Source organism: Pygocentrus nattereri, chromosome 10 (assembly GCF_015220715.1).
Source record: "Pygocentrus nattereri isolate fPygNat1 chromosome 10, fPygNat1.pri, whole genome shotgun sequence".
In the NCBI taxonomy this organism is placed as follows: Eukaryota; Metazoa; Chordata; class Actinopteri; order Characiformes; family Serrasalmidae; genus Pygocentrus; species Pygocentrus nattereri.
Genome location: NC_051220.1, coordinates 5,496,757 through 5,512,540, shown reverse-complemented (window position 1 = coordinate 5,512,540; position 15,784 = coordinate 5,496,757). Strand labels below are relative to the sequence as shown.

The window sequence follows — 15,784 nt, the reverse complement described above, 5'->3', positions numbered from 1 at the left end:
CTCAACAAGCTGCTAGACATCTTGGACAACACCCTCTGCATGCTACACTGGATGAACGGAGAAGCTCATTCAGTGGCGTCTGTTACAGCTGTGCTGTGTTAAAGAGCCGTGTGAGGTCTTTCTTACCTGCTGCTATACGGCTCTACAACAGTTCTCCTTACTGCAGAGACAGTACTGATCTCCTGCTGTCTGAGCTGAGCTGAACCACATCACTGTATCTCCTCTCTGATCAATACACACTGGGCAGTATATCACAGCTACTACTGTAATGACACTTTTCACTGTGCACTTTACTGTACACTACAATATTGAAGCCACTCAGAGTCAGTCATGTCTATAATATGTGCTGTTAGACCTCATACCACTCAGTGCCTGCTGTCTGTAAATACAGTGAATCTCTCATATGGCATGTAAATATGTAAGTAGATATACTTTTATACTTTATTTTATTTCTATTGTACTTTTACTTATGTGTAGATTTATTTCTATTTTGTATTTTTCTGCATAGTTTATGTAAGCTTATGTGTATACGCTAGAACAATAAAATTCTATCTATCTGTCTGTCTGTCTGTCTGTCTGTCTATCTACCCATACATCCATCCACCCACCCACCTTGAAGCTCCCTCATTCTTCTGTACAGACTGTAGCCCATCTTTTGATGCGCAATAAGAATGATCTACCACTGCAATAACATCTGGACAAAAGTGGTCCTATTGTCAGAAACTGACCAGAGATGAATGGAGTGAAAGTCAGCAACTCTTTAGCTTTATTACAGCTTCTGTCCTTTCAGGAGACTGACTTTCAGCTTTTCAACCATCCCAACAAGGATATTTTTCCAAACCTCCAAGTCATCATCTCAACCCCAAGTTCAGTCTTAGGATTTTGTTGCATTTTCTGCTGTTTATGATCCAATTAATGCCAAACACATCCAGGATGGACAGAAACACCTGTGGATGTTTTCAGATCTGAAGTAGCTTCATTTTTCCTCTCTCTCTAAGATGAAAGTTTATTGTTTATCTGATGGGGGCAGTTTCGGTGCCTACCAGGTCTTCCAGGTCGTTGTTAGGAGTCACTCCTATTTTCTACACTCTCAGAAATAAAGGTGTGAAACTGTCACTAGGGCAGGAGCCCTCTTGTCTGCCCCTTGGGGTCAGTCATGGGCTGGATGTTGGGGAACCAGCCTTGCAGCCTCACCAGAAGGTCGCCAGTTCGATCCCCTGAAACAACAGTACGTGACTGAGGTGCCCTTGAGCAAGACACCTAACCCTCAACTGCTCCCCGGCACTGCAGATAGGGCTGCCCACTGCTCCGGGCAAGTGTGCTCACTGCCCCCTAGTGTGTATCTTCACTAGTGTGTATGTGGTGTTTCACTGCATAGATGGGTTAGACTGCGGAGGTGAAATTTCCCCATTGTGGGTCTAATAAGCGTCTCTTAATCTAGTCACTGGGGTGGGACCCTCAAGGGTACGTATCAGCATTTTTAGTCAGGGAACATAACTGACCCATAATCTCCACACACTCCGTCTTGTCTTAGGTTATAAAAAGTAACAAATATCTACTTTTCCACATGGAAAAACCTATTTAAGGTACACAACTGGACCTAAGAACCACTGCTGTACTTTTGAGGGTACATTTGTATTGTTTGTACCTTGATGAACAAAAAAATGCACCTGCAGAGAACCTTTATTTTTAACAGTGCGCTTACTGTCCTTTGACTTTCTCTTTCTTTATGCACATGGTTTTTATTCTCTCAAAAATATCTGCCTGAACATCTGCCTCGCACTTTATGGCTGTGTTAACTGGAATTAAATAACTGAAGGGCGGTCTCTGACTTTTGCACAGTACTATATATAGTGGACCTGTTAGGTAGGTGGAGCTCATGAAGTGACCAGTGAGTGAGAGTACAGGGTAGGGGTTTCTAATAAAGTGGCCAGTGAATGCAGTATCATGTAGGGTAACTGTATAACAGCCACGAGTGTGTTTTTCTTCACATTTCCATTCGGTTTACAAAACAGTAGACAAGTTAGTGCCTGTATTTGGCGTGTTCCCCAGGGAACCAACACAGAAACGTTTTTGAGGTAGTCTCTTTTTTTCGTAATGGGAGCCACAGCCAAAAAAACGAGAACTGAGATGTACTCATGTATGCCAAGTGGAATCGTTGACTACAGAAGAATAGGGTGTTAAAACTCGATCTGTTATATTGAATATCTTCGTCAAACTGCTGATGACATTGCTGATATTTACTTATGATACGTGTATATATGTTTGAAAGGATGAAACAAGATTAAATCTCTGCATCAACCAGGACAGGGTAGGAATCAGCACTATAGCAGCTGTTCAATTCGTCATGATAGGGCATGATATGGTACAGATATAACCTTTTCAACCCCTTGAGACCACCTCAAGCAAATTATTATACTATTGTTACACGTAGAGTCGTCTGGAAAAGTTTGAACAGCCCTGGTCAAATTACGTATTTTATTGTTTATTGGAAAAAAAATGAAACATATCTCATTTTGTTTAATTATTTTCCCAGTATATTAAATTCAGCACATAAAAAGTAACCGTACATTCAAATGTGCAGAAGTGTGTTCTAGTAGGGTTGTGTTTATTTATTTTCACTTAGAAAAAACAACAAAATGTCTTTCGACCGGGGGGGGGCCAAACTTTTGCATGTGACTGTGTGTTATATTAGGGTTTTTTTTTTACAAAGTATGGAGTAGTATACCATAGTGTCTTTACTGCACAGATGGCAAAATAAAATGTGATCGTTTCTACCGTTCAGAGGATTTGTTTGAAGTGTAACACTCCCAACAGCGAAAAGCCCTCAACGTTTATTTGCGTTCAGTGTTTGTTCTTTGGGCAGCTGTGCTGCGCCACCAACAATATGCCCACAAGGCTTGTTCAGCTTATAACTCCTAACAGGGCAACATTCGCAGATGATTTTCATACATTACCAATGACACTTTAAGACCTCAGGCAGCAGTGAAGTATGGAGTTTCTAAGCGGTCTGATCCAACCTGCCATGAGCTGTGATTCCGGAACAGAAAGGGACTCCTCTGGGAAAATCCCTGCATCCTGAAAGGCATTCAGACCCTGAAAACTGTTGAAGGAAGTTTCTACCAGCAGCCATTCAGGCCCTTGATATAGGTGCACTTTGTAGTTCTACAGTTACAGACTGTAGTCCATCTGTTTCTCTGATACTCTGTTACCCTGTTCTTCAGTGATCAGGACCCCCATGGACCCTCACAGAGCGGGTACTGTTTGGGTGGTGGATTAGACACAGTTTTTGAACACAGTGTCCACTCGCTGTCCACTCTGTTAGAAACTCCTACCTTGTCAGTCCACCTTGTAGATGTAAAGTCAGAGACGACAGCTCATCTGCTGCTGCACAGTCTGTGTTGGTCATCCTCTAGTCCTTCATCAGTGGTTCTTCTGTTGTTATAGACTTGACATTGTAAAACAACAGAAGAACCTTTTTGGAGCTATATAGAACCATATAAAGCACATTCTCCATCAATCCGAAGAATGATTTTACTGTACAGAGAACCATTTAAGGATGAAATGGTTCTATATATAACTCATGGTTCTAAAGCCCTTGAAAAAACCATCTTTATCTCATTTAAGAGTGTATGATTATGAAATTGGCAGCATGGTGGCGTGGTGGGTAGCGCTGTCGCCTCACAGCAAGGAGGGCCTGGGTTCGATTCCCCTGCTGGGTGACCGGGGTCCTGTCTGTGTGGGTTTCCTGTGGGTTCTCCGGTTTCCTCCCACAGTCCAAAGACATGAAGTCAGGCCAATTGGACATGCTAAATTGCCCCTAGGTGTGTGAGTGAGTGACTGTCTGTGTCTGCCCTGCGATGGACTGGTGACCTGTCCAGGGTGTATCCTGCCTTTTGCCCAAAGACTGCTGGGATAGGCTCCAGCACCCCCGCGACCCTGACGGAGAAGCGGCTTAGAAAATGGATGGATGGATGATTGCAAAATGTATCATCAGCTTACTTGGTAGATTCCTGGGATCATCCTGGAATATTCTCAAGATTCCTGGGATCATCCTGGAATATACTCAAGACTAAATAAATTTTGTGTGTAGTAGCACTGTGGTAATGTTTTGCTTTGGTGCAAATATTATTGTGAACTTCAAATAAAACAACAAGTAAAATACATTTAAAACATGCGGGTCACTGAACAGATTTCCGAGCAAGTTCACTGTTATGTACTAGGTTTGATTTCGTTAAGAGAATCTAATTTCAATGACGGAGCATAAGACCACGGCAATATAGGGCCCTGTGCGTGCAGGAAACTCGCATGACTAGATGTGTTCCAACACCATGTTCGCAAATATTTGAAGAGGGTTGATGCTGATTTATTATGCTCTACTTCTGCGCACGAGCACTTATGTTATGTATGTATGATGCAGATACAATGTTCAGATGCATAGAAATCAGTGAGAATCATTGAATAATGAAACTGGGACCTTGTTGGGTTTCCTTCAGTCTTTTAGAGGAAGTTGTTAGAGGGGTAATGCAGCTGAGTCTAAAGGCTTGCCACGGCCTGTGCAACCACCAGCATAACTCAATGTTGAAGAGTCATTCTTCAAGAACTTTCTGCTCCAGGACTTACATTGAGTGAGAAAATAAGGAATTAAGGAGACTGATAATTGAGCTTTTACCGCCCTCTGTGGGCAGTACTTCCAGTTTACGTGTGATACTAACACCTCCTTCCTGGAGATGGTGATGAACAGACTGAATGAACTGAACTGTACAGCACAAAAACAATGCAGTATCAAATACAATAAGATGGTGAAGTGTTTTGGTTCTGCTTGGGTAAATTTCTAAACAAGTGAGGAAGACACCAAGAGTTTGCATGATGAGGTTGTATATTTTAGAGAGAAACAGGGCCTAATGGACACAACAGTTTCTATGCATTTTAACTACATTGTGTTTTATATATGCTAAAGGCTTCCTAGGTCATTTTTAAATGTGAGACTTTGTGTTTAATTCACTCATTCATGTTTAGCAGGCTGAAGATTCTCCACAAGGGGGCACTTTTAACGCTCAAGTAGCTTTTGGTGCTTCACACAATGACAGTCCTTGCTTAAAATGAAATAGTGTTATAGAGGTAGGTGTCCGTAGCATCAGATGTCTTGCCCAAGGACTGCTACTGGTGTTAGTGTGGTGTACTTGCCCGAGTGGGGAATCAAACCCGCTTCTGCAGCATTGCCAACTACAATACACCCAAAAATATAGCACCACAGTGTTACGGGCTTGACATTGTAACAATAGAAGAACACTATTTGGTGCTATATAGAACCATTTTCAAAAAGCTTCTATATAGAACAATGTAAAGCACATTCTCCGTCCATCTGAAGAATGATTTTACCATGCAGAGAACCATTTAAGCATGAAATGGTTCTTTATATAACTCATGGTTCTAAATACAATCCCATCTTTTTCTCATTTAAGAGTGTACGATTGCTCAGTTATTCATCAGCATAATTGGTAGATTCCTGGGATTATCCTGGAATATACTCAAGAACACTATAGACACAATATAATTCAGAAAGATACTTAAATACTTCAGAATGCAGCTCATTGCAAATCAAGACGGATTTATGTAGTTTACTCATGTACTTGTGGGAAATGTTATCAGAATCCTCCACTGCTGATCTCAGATCATCCCTAAAGAGAAGCTTCCAACAGCGCTGATACCTTGTCCTGTTCGTTCCTTCACCTGCAGGAGCTTTGACCAGCTCAGCATCCGCACAGAGGACAACATGATGATGGCTGACACCTGGTCCACTGTCCCTTCAGAGGTGACCTCAGTGATGAGTCTGGATCTGTCGTCCTCCACCCCGACCTCCCCCACCCGACGCCTTAGAAAGGTATGAGCAATTTTCCGATTGCTTCTGAGATATCATATCAAACTTCCCAGTTTCCCTCCTGCCACAAATGTAGTCAAACATCTGAAATGTTTGGCTTCTTTAGTTTGTCCACTGAAAAACTGTCTGCATGCATAGAAATGGATAAAAAGGTCACATAGCTAACCGTAGAGAGGCAGGCATCTTGAAGCTTCAATTCGGTATGGATTTTTGTCGATTTTTACAGGTAACAGTGTCTTACAGTGTCAGAAATGACAAAAGCAAGTTTAGTTGAGATTATATGTGCAGTCTTTCTTTTTTTATTGTTAAAATTGAAAAGTTACGTTACTGAGACACAAGCACAGGCTCAAAAAGGTCGGGCCTGAAGGTTCAAACACAAAGTCAACATTATAAGTCTTCAACTCCTCAAATCTTGCGTAGTGTAGCTTTAACGAACCAGCACAATTTAAAGCAAGTGTGTGATGATGTAGACATGCAGTGTGCAGGATGCTAATTGGTGGCTATAAGCTTCCATTACTTGTTAGCTACATTAGCATCATAGTTTTAGTGTAAAACTAAGAAAATAAACCACGTGGCTGTTTGGTGTGAGGGGAAAAGTAATAGGAGAATTGTGTCAATTTGATTTTTCACTGAAACGTTCCTTTAAACAAACAGACGGGGCAGAACTTTGATGGTGTTCTAATATACAAACTTGGTGCTGCCCCATTTTGATCTTTGGAAGGTTTAGTTCTGCAGGTTTAGCTCCAGCACATCTGCCTTTGATTCTCCTGTAAAATAACAGTTCTGCAGACCCTGATGTTAAGGGCTAAACTACATAGAACAGCAGATCAGCAGGAGCAGGGCTGGGCATCGCTGTTGTCAGTACATCAAGTCCTGACCAGGAGGGTTTTGGCCTTTTACAACAGAGGGGAATTTTCCTGTTTGAAGAAAAGCTCCTTTTTCAAAATGCTTGAAGTCAGGTTTAATGTTAGTGTGTGGGACACAGTACAAACCCCAGAAATATAAAAATGTAGGATTATATTATTAGAACGAATATTTTAATTCAGAACCATTTTGCCAACTGTGTTTGCACACTGTGGAATTAGACCTCCGCAGTTAACCCATCCATGCAGTGAAACACCCGCATACATGCACACTAGTGAGCACACTTGCCCGGAGCGGTGGGCAGCCCTATCCATGGCGCCCAGGGAGCAGTTGGGGGTTAGGTGTCTTGCTCAAGGGCACTTCAGTCATGGACTGTCAGGCTAAACAACTTAATATAATATCAAATGTATGAGTATTAATTGTGTCCACTCTTTACCTTTATTACAGCTTTCATTTTTTCAGGAGACTCACTTTCAGGTGTTCAAATAAATCTGCAGGGATGGTTCAGCCTTAGAAGCTGGCTGCATTTTCTGTTTCTCACAATACAAGCAATCTCATTTTGAGGTCTGGACTCTGGGGTGGTCAGTCCACCTGGCTACGTCATTTGAAAGGCGTAGACATGTGTACTAATTGGCTAAGGAGTTAACCTGCGCCATCACTCTACTATTCAGTTCATGTAGGAACCCCCTGATCCACAGACTCGGAATGTGGGTCAGTAAACATCTCAAATCGCTAAAATTGCCCTGCAAGTTAATTTGTTGATGTGTTGTTTGTTATGAGTAATGAAAGCTGCCCATCCCTGTCAGGCCCTCTGGGCATTTTACAGCTTTTGGTTGTCTAAGCACCTGCATGCTTATTTACTGTGGGCTTTCCTCATAACACTGACTCAACTTTTCCAAAATATGCAAACTAGTGAAGTTATGGAGCTGGACCAGAAAGTTTTGGGCGTACGTGAAAGTTGTGTTTATTAGAGGAAGGTCCCAAATGTACCCACAGGAGGGCGACACTGGCCTAGAAGCCTGCATCAGCTGTACTTCAATCGATTGTGTGATATTATCTGTTAAACAAAACGTACATGAAAAACAACAGCCATGCCTTTATCACTGTGTTCGTTCCTGTTGGTTCTATAAGGAAGTTCAGCTTGTGTGGTTTTCTGTGGTGATACTGTGGAAAAGCGCAGACTGGATTGAAATAGCCCAAGGTCAGGGCAGCGCTCCATTCAGTAGGCAGCTGATTGAACACAGGCTCAGGTTACACTGTGAGCCAAGTCTGTTCTGTTGGGTACCAGGGAAATCTATTAAAGCAAGGCATTCTGTCTGTAGTCTGTAATCCACGTGATCATCTCCCAGTAACTGTTTAAAGGAACAGTTTGGCGAATGTTTCTCTGATGCCAAATGTAGACAGTGTGGTAATGTACACTGTTAGAAATAAACATGCAGGTACATGATTCATTCATCAAGGTACAAACAATGTAAGCATCCACTCGTAGGTACAGCAGTGGTTTTAAGGTCCAACTGTGTACCTTACATGAGTTTTTCCTAGTGGGAAAGTAGATATTTGTACCTTTTCATAACTCAATGTTTTAAATCAGAACAGTAAAATAAAAAGCTTGGAGGCGAGGCGGGGTGTGTGGAGTCAGTACGGTTTAGAAAATATCATTTCAATGGATTATGGTACAGATATGTTCCCTGACTAAAGGTGCTGAGATGTACCCTTGAGGGAACCACCCCATTGACAAGAAGGGCATTGCCCCAGTGACAGTTTAGCACCTTTTATTTCTGAGTGTTTAGTGGAATCTGAGATCAATTCAAAAGCATCCCTGTCGTCTGTTTTGCTCATTCTCAATCATATTTGCAGTTTGTGGCCATTTTTCATGCATTCATTATTTAAATCATTTCCTATCCAAACAGCCATTCCATTTTTCTGTGTCAGAAAAAACGGGAAACATGTTTAACAGGAAATTGCCGAAAAATAACCATAACTAAATGTAATACAAAGCCCTTTCGGTATATAGTGTGTCCACCATTGTCCAGTAAATTTTATTCCACATATTCCTAAACTCAGTCTTAGAAGTTGGTTTCATTTTTTGGCGCCTCATGATCCAAGTTACCCCCAAAACCATTCTGGCCTCTGGGGTGGTCAGTCCTTTGTTTATGGTGTTCAACATTAACCAGTGCTGTAGACATTTGCTATAAGCCATTAAATACAGGAAACCTTACAAGGCAAAAATGTGTTTCCCGTTGCACGTAAGAGGCATGATTAGAATACTTCGCCTTAGGCTTTCAGGTCTTATGTGCTGTACATCTTATAAGCCAGGATTGTTTATTCATTATACATATGAACCCTTCCTTGCATCTAAACGAAACCAAGGAACCGTGTCTCTGCCCACATGTAGCCAGCGATGTGTAGATAGACACGCAGTCAGCTCATTGTTTTGAGTCATGTTCTTGGTGAACGAGGTTAACCACTTCCAGTCTCGTCTTCTGACTGAGTAGCAGACGAAAGCTGAGTGTCTTCCTTACCAGCAAGATTTGTTCCCTTAGTGTTTTACCTTGAAAGTCACATCTGAAAGGGTGGACCCGCCTCAAGCTGAGCTGCTTGGTAGATGCCAGTACTATCTGGTCATTTTTCCTTTGTGGGAAAAGTTTGTGCACCCATTGAAACTGTCTGGATGTCAGTGTACGGCTCATGCAATGACATAAGTTATTAGGCGACGCCAATTTTTTGCGTTTGTTAAATTATCTTGTCTTGAAAATCACATTTTCTGATCTGTTCATGCAGAAATCCAGATCATTCCAGATGAAGGCTTCACAGACATTTTCAGCGTCCGGAAGACAGACCCCTGATCCCCTGCCCCCCAAATGCCAACCCTGTGCTTGTGCAGCCTGTTGAGCTCTCAGGTCTCATTTAGGTCAGACTGTAAACCCTCCTTAGTGTTCTTCTCTTTAGTGTTCCTAACTCCAGACTCCTCCAAAAACAAGGTATGAACCGAACAATGGCTCAAAAGTGGACAAAATAATGGAAACACTGGCTAATTCACTGAAGGGTGAAAGCTGGAATTGTAACTACTCTTAAGTTCATCTCTGGAGCAACTTCAATGCTTTCCTACGAAGCCGTTCTGCACGACTTGCTGAAAGACATCAGACTGTTCCGACTATGGACAGACCAGCTATTATGTTAAGTGCCTAGGACCAGTGAATGTGGGCTGAAGGCTCCTTTTGGTGTCCTCAGAAAGAAAATTCCATCCAGATGTAGAGAAAGTAAAGAAAAGAGAACAAGGTGACTCACCAGCCTGTATTACATTTCCTTCCACTGCGCTAACTTCTGCTTTTGTGTTAGTCATTCCCAACAATGTGGGTTTTCAGCATCTGCTTCGATGACGAGACGCTTCCAGTTGTGTCCTTATCATACACTGAGCTAATGGAGAGCTTTGGTTGATACAGAGTCAGAGAGATTTCTAGCTATGTGATTAGTTCTGACCCTGTCTGCGACTTTCAGTTCTTAATCCCTGTTCTAGTGTTTGTATGTCATCCTGGTTATTTTAAAACGAAATGGGATTTCTACAGAAACTCCAATCCACCCTTCGTTTGTTTTCATTCCAGTCCAAACAGCCATTAGGTACAAGCGACTGATTGTTCGGGAGATATTTCTATAGAAATTAGACATAAGTGTTAGGGCCAGTTCACTCACCTAAGAAAGGGGAAAATCATAGGAAATTAAGTGGAACGACTAGAGCTACAGAGAAACTGTGACTCCTAACAACCACCTGGAAGACCTGGCAGACACCAAAGCTGCCCCCATCAGATAAACAGCACTTAAAGCTTTCATCTCTGAGAGAGAGGAGAAAATCAAGCTGCTTCAGATCTGAAAACATCCACAGGTGTTTCTGTCCATCCTTCCACTGTGAGAAGACCACTCAGTGCTGATGGGTCTGAAAGGATGTGTAGCTGATCAAGAAGAGCCTCGCTGTGAAAAGGAGATGGACACCAAACAAAGAAGCTGAACAGTGGACTGACCACCCCAGAGTCCAGACCTCAACCCCACTGAATGGGTTTGATTTCTTTCGACTGAACTGTGGAGGTGTGGAAAAACATCCCAACAGATTTCTTTGAGAAGCTGAGTCTCCAGAAAAGAATGAAAGCTGTAAAAAAAGGTAAAGAGTGGACAGACGGAACACTGAAAACATGTTCTAAATGGTTCTTTACATGGTTGAATGGCTCCTCGGTGTGTTGGAGATCGTGTTGTTGATATTAATTTATCAAGTGTGTAGCAACAGAAGAACCCTTTTTGGTGATATACGAGTCTATTTAGAACCGTGAGTTTAATACAGAACCATTTCGTGTTTAAATGGTTCTTTGCATGGTTGAATGCTTCCTAGGACTGATGGAGAATATGTTGTATATGGTTCTATATAGCAAGGTTCTTCTATTCGTTTTATGATTTCAAGTGTATAATAACAGAAAAACTGCTATATATGTGGTTCTATTTAGAACTATAAGTTCTGTATAGAACCATTTCATGTCTAAATGGTTCTTTGCATGGTTGAGTGGTTCCTCAGAGAGAATGGGCTGTATATGGTTCTATATGGAACCTTTTTTTAATTTTTTTTTTTATTATGTAAAAGGGTTCTTTGCATCATGACGTGGTTCTTCATTAATTGACACAGAGTTCTATATAGCACCCAAAAGGGTTCTTCTATTGCTACGACGTCACGCTTGTAACAATAGCAGAACACTTTTGTGTTCTATATTGAACCCTTTTGAAAAAGGTTCTATATAGAACCATGAACACTCAAAGAACTCTTGGCATGATTAAAGGGTTCTTTACATCATGGCATGGTTCTTCATTGATTGACGCAGAGAGTGCTGTATATGGTTCTATATAGATTCCTTTTGAAAATAGTTCTATGTAGCACCCAAAAAGTTTCTTCTGTTGCTACGATGTGAAGCTTGTAACAAGAGAAGAACAGTTTTGGGTGCTATATAGAACCCTTTTCTAAAAAGTACTATGTAGAACCATGAACACTCAAAGAGAACTGAAAATTAAATAAATGGGTGGTCTCTGACTTTTGCACAGCTAGTTATGTGGTCCAGATACCTTCGTTAACTCATCTGGTTGGTTAATGTAGTGGTTAACACCTTTGCCTTCTACGCTGTAGACTGGGGTTCAATCCCCGACCAGGGCAAGCACCCTACACTATACCAATAAGGGTCCTTGGGCAAGACTCCTAACGCCACCTTGGCCTACCTGTGTAAAAAAAAAAAGATCAAATTGTAAGTCGCTCTGGATAAGAGCGTCAGCGAAATGCCATAAATGTAAATGTAAATCTCTGAATCCATTGAATCTTGTTTCACTACATTGCCAGTAGAGGGGGCCAGAGACTGGCTCCTTCCAGGCCTAACAGCTCACTCATCTGTTTGGCTCTGCCGGCAGTGCTCCGGTCATTGTGTTTCTCGTCAGGTCACAGGTGTCACTAACAGGAGATGAGTGGTGTTGAATGTCTCGTGTTGGTAAAAGATGGGTAACTGGATCTCGGCGAAGGCTTTAGGACTGGCCTACTTCATGCTGACCCATTGATTACGGCCTGCCAGATAAAAGGCAGAATTAAACCATTGTAACATTGATGCTTATGCTCACCTTGCCCTCCTGTTGGCTGTCAGCTATTAACTATTTCCTTGCAAAGCTGCTGCTACCCCTACTGGATTGGGAGCTTATGTGGAAATTTTGAAGACCAGTATATGTAACCCTGAAAATTTCACTGCAGCAAGAAGACTCCAGCTAGAGTTTCCAGCTATACTTTCAAACAGCCAAGCAGGGATTTCATCTAGATTAATAGCATGAATTAATGTGATGAAAGCCACATTCACACAGTTTTCACAGTAGATCAGCAAGACCTGTTTGGCGCTTGGTTCTTTAGTTGTGCGCAGGAGCTAAGAGGCTACAAAAGTATGATGCGTAGCTAAAACTGTATTAACAGCCTTCGTGAAACCTTGAAACATTTTTATAGAGATCAGTATTTCATACAGCGATAAAGATTTTTGATAGTACTTAACAACTTGTTAAGACTGAGGCAAGTGCACAACAGAGGTGTAACGTTCAGGTCCAGAAAGTAAAAATCCTTCCCAGGATTTTGCTCCAACTGCCTGGACAGCTCTGCTGGTGATTTGATCTAACAAGAGAAGCCAGGCTGTTGGAACAAAATCCTGGGAAGGATTTTTACTTTCTGGACCTGAATCTCACACCTCTGGTGCACGATGATCTAGGCACGCAGTTTCCACAGTGCTAACAGTAAGTCTGTTGAGTGTAAGCTTCCACTTGTTAGAGGGTTCTTCAAGGGTGAAGAGAATGGCTCTGATTAGAAACATGGGTTCTATATAGAACCATTTACATGCATGCGTGGTGAAATTGTCCCTCAGACTGATGGAGAATGTGTGGTATGTAGTTCTATATAGAACCTTTTAGAAATTGGTTCTATATAGCAACAAAAAGGGTTCTTCTATTGCTTTACTATGTCAAGCGTGTAACGATAGGAGAACCCTTTTTGGTGCTATATATGTGGCTCTATTTAGAACTATAAGTTCTGTATAGAAGCACTTCATGTCTAAGTGGTCCTTTACATGGCTGATTGGTTCCTCGGACTGATGGAGAATGTGTTGTATATGGTTCCATATAGAACCTTTGAGAAAATGGTTCTATAGAGCACCAGAAACAGTTCTTCTGTTGCTTTACAATGTCAAGCGTGTAACAATATAAGAACCCTTTTGGTGCTATATATATGGTTCTATTTAGAACCATAAGTTCTGTATAGAACCATTTCATGTCTAAATGGTTCTTTGCATCGATTGCAAAGTTGAGTGGCTCTTCAGAGTCATGGAGAATGTGTTGTATGTGGTTCTATATGGAACCTTTTTAAAAAATGGTTCCATATAGCACCAAAACAGGTTCTTTTATTGTTTAAAAATGTCAATTGTGTAACAACAGGAGAACGCTTTCTTGATGATATATGATTCAATTTAGAGCCATGAGTTTAATACAGAACCATTTCACGTTTAAGTGGTTCTTGGCATGGTTCCTCGAATGGTTCCTCGGACTGACAGAGAATGCGATGTATATGCTTATATATAGCACCAAAAAGGTTCTTCTATTGTTTTAGGATTTCAAGTGTATATTAACAGAATAACCCTTTTAGTGCTACATATGCGGTTCTATTTAGAACCATAAGTTCTGTATAGAACCATTTCATGTCTGGTTGAATGGCTCCTCAGAGTGTTGGAGCATGTGTTGTATATGGTTCTAAAAGGATCCTTCCATATAGCACCGAAAAAGGGTTCTTCTGTTGTTAAGATGTCAAGCTTGTAACATAAGTAGAACCCTTTTAGGTGCTATATAGAACCATTTTCCATATACAACAGTCTCCATCAATCTGGAGTACCATTTCGCCATGCAAAGAACAATTTAAGCATCTAATGGTTCTATATGGAGCTCATGGTTGTAAACTGAACCACTCCCTGTACTAAAGAACCCTTGAAGAACCATCCTTTTTTAAGAGTGACTGAGTGTTGAGTGTTGACTTGAAAGGCTTATGTGTTCCACTTACTTCAGAATAACCGTCTGGTTTAGAGAGAAGCACTGTGGACAGCGTGTCTCATTTCAGAAGCGACTAAATACTGATCTTTTTTGAACACCGGACCACTGTTTACAAGCCGGACGCTCCTCGTGCCTGTCAGATAGTGCTGACTGCGAGGCCTGGGTCATCGCTGAGGTGATGGCTAAATATCGCGTGAGTCATTAAAAGGATTAATTCTTCATTATGAACATGAGTCCTCCATTGTTTACCTCCCTTGTTTAAGCGAAAGTTCTTGGCTCATGCACTACTCCTTATCTACCGTACGCACACCCGGACTACTGACCGAGCATAAGCCATAAAACGGAACAAGGAACTAAGCAGGGTCGTGGAGATACATGCGGTCAGCTCGTTGTTTTGAGCCAGTCTTGGTGAACAAGGTGTCTTATCACAAGAGATTGTATACCAGAGCAAAGGTGAGTGAAAAACAGTGTCTTCTGTACCTGCAGGTTTTGGTTTCCTTACTGTCTTACCTGTAAAAATCGCACCTGAAGAGACAGATCCTCCTCCAGGTGAGCTGCTGGGTGATTTATGAAGCAGGATAGAGGAAAGGGGGAGCCGTGTTTAAACAGGATGCCTGAAACAAAAGAGTCCTGTCGGCCCGGTCTTACTCCCTCATGACTGTAGTAGGATCTCCATTGTGCTGACTGTAGGATCTATGGAAATAATATGAAAAGTTACTCTGTTACTATGGAAATCGGAGCCTGTAAGCCGGTTCAGTTGAACACCACCACACAAGTCTTTCCTTTTTTGAATAATAGCCTTAAATTTTGTTACTTAAATGAAATATTGGTGGAGAAAGTAGACAAACCCTGTACTGGAGTTAAAGTAGAGAACCCCAAGGTAAAATATCACTCCAGTAAAAGTAGAAGTTCCTCCCTTTAGACCTCCACTTGAGTAAAAGTACTAAAGTATTTGCCTTCAAATGTACTTAAGTATAAAGTAAAAGTATACTGCTCAAAAAAATAAAGGGAACACTTAAACAACACAATATAACTCCAAGTAAATCAAACTTCTGTGAAATCAAACTGTCCACTTAGGAAGCAACACTGACAATCAATTTCACAGCTGTTGTGTAAATGGAACAGACAACAGGTGGAAATTATTGGCAATTAGCAAGACACACTCAATAAAGGAGTGGTTCTGCAGGTGGGACCACGGACCACTTCTCAGTACCTTTCTGCTTTCTGGCTGATGTTTTAGTCACTTTTGAATGTTGGTGGTGCTTTCACACTTGTGGTAGCATGAGACGGACTCTACAACCCACACAAGTGGCTCAGGTAGTGCAGCTCATCCAGGATGGCACATCAATGCGAGCTGTGGCAAGAAGGTTTGCTGTGTCTGTCAGCGAATTGTCCAGAGCCTGGAGGCGCTACCAGGAGACAGACCAGTACACCAGGAGACGTGGAGGAGGC

The 15,784-nt window shown here is 41.7% G+C and overlaps 1 protein-coding gene across 3 annotated transcripts in view; it reads left to right on the top strand.

Moving 5' to 3' along the window:
- The window catches only part of crybg1a (crystallin beta-gamma domain containing 1a), a 107,150-nt gene that overhangs the window by 48,019 nt on the left and 43,347 nt on the right, over window positions 1-15,784 (top strand). For 2 of the 3 annotated variants that reach the window (XM_037542098.1, XM_037542099.1), the window contains exon 2: window positions 5,740-5,884. In XM_037542098.1, the coding sequence (XP_037397995.1) occupies window positions 5,740-5,884 (145 nt within the window). Of the gene's footprint in view, window positions 1-5,739; window positions 5,885-14,649; window positions 14,786-15,784 lie in introns of those variants that run through there. The other variant, XM_037542100.1, reaches the window with a different exon arrangement.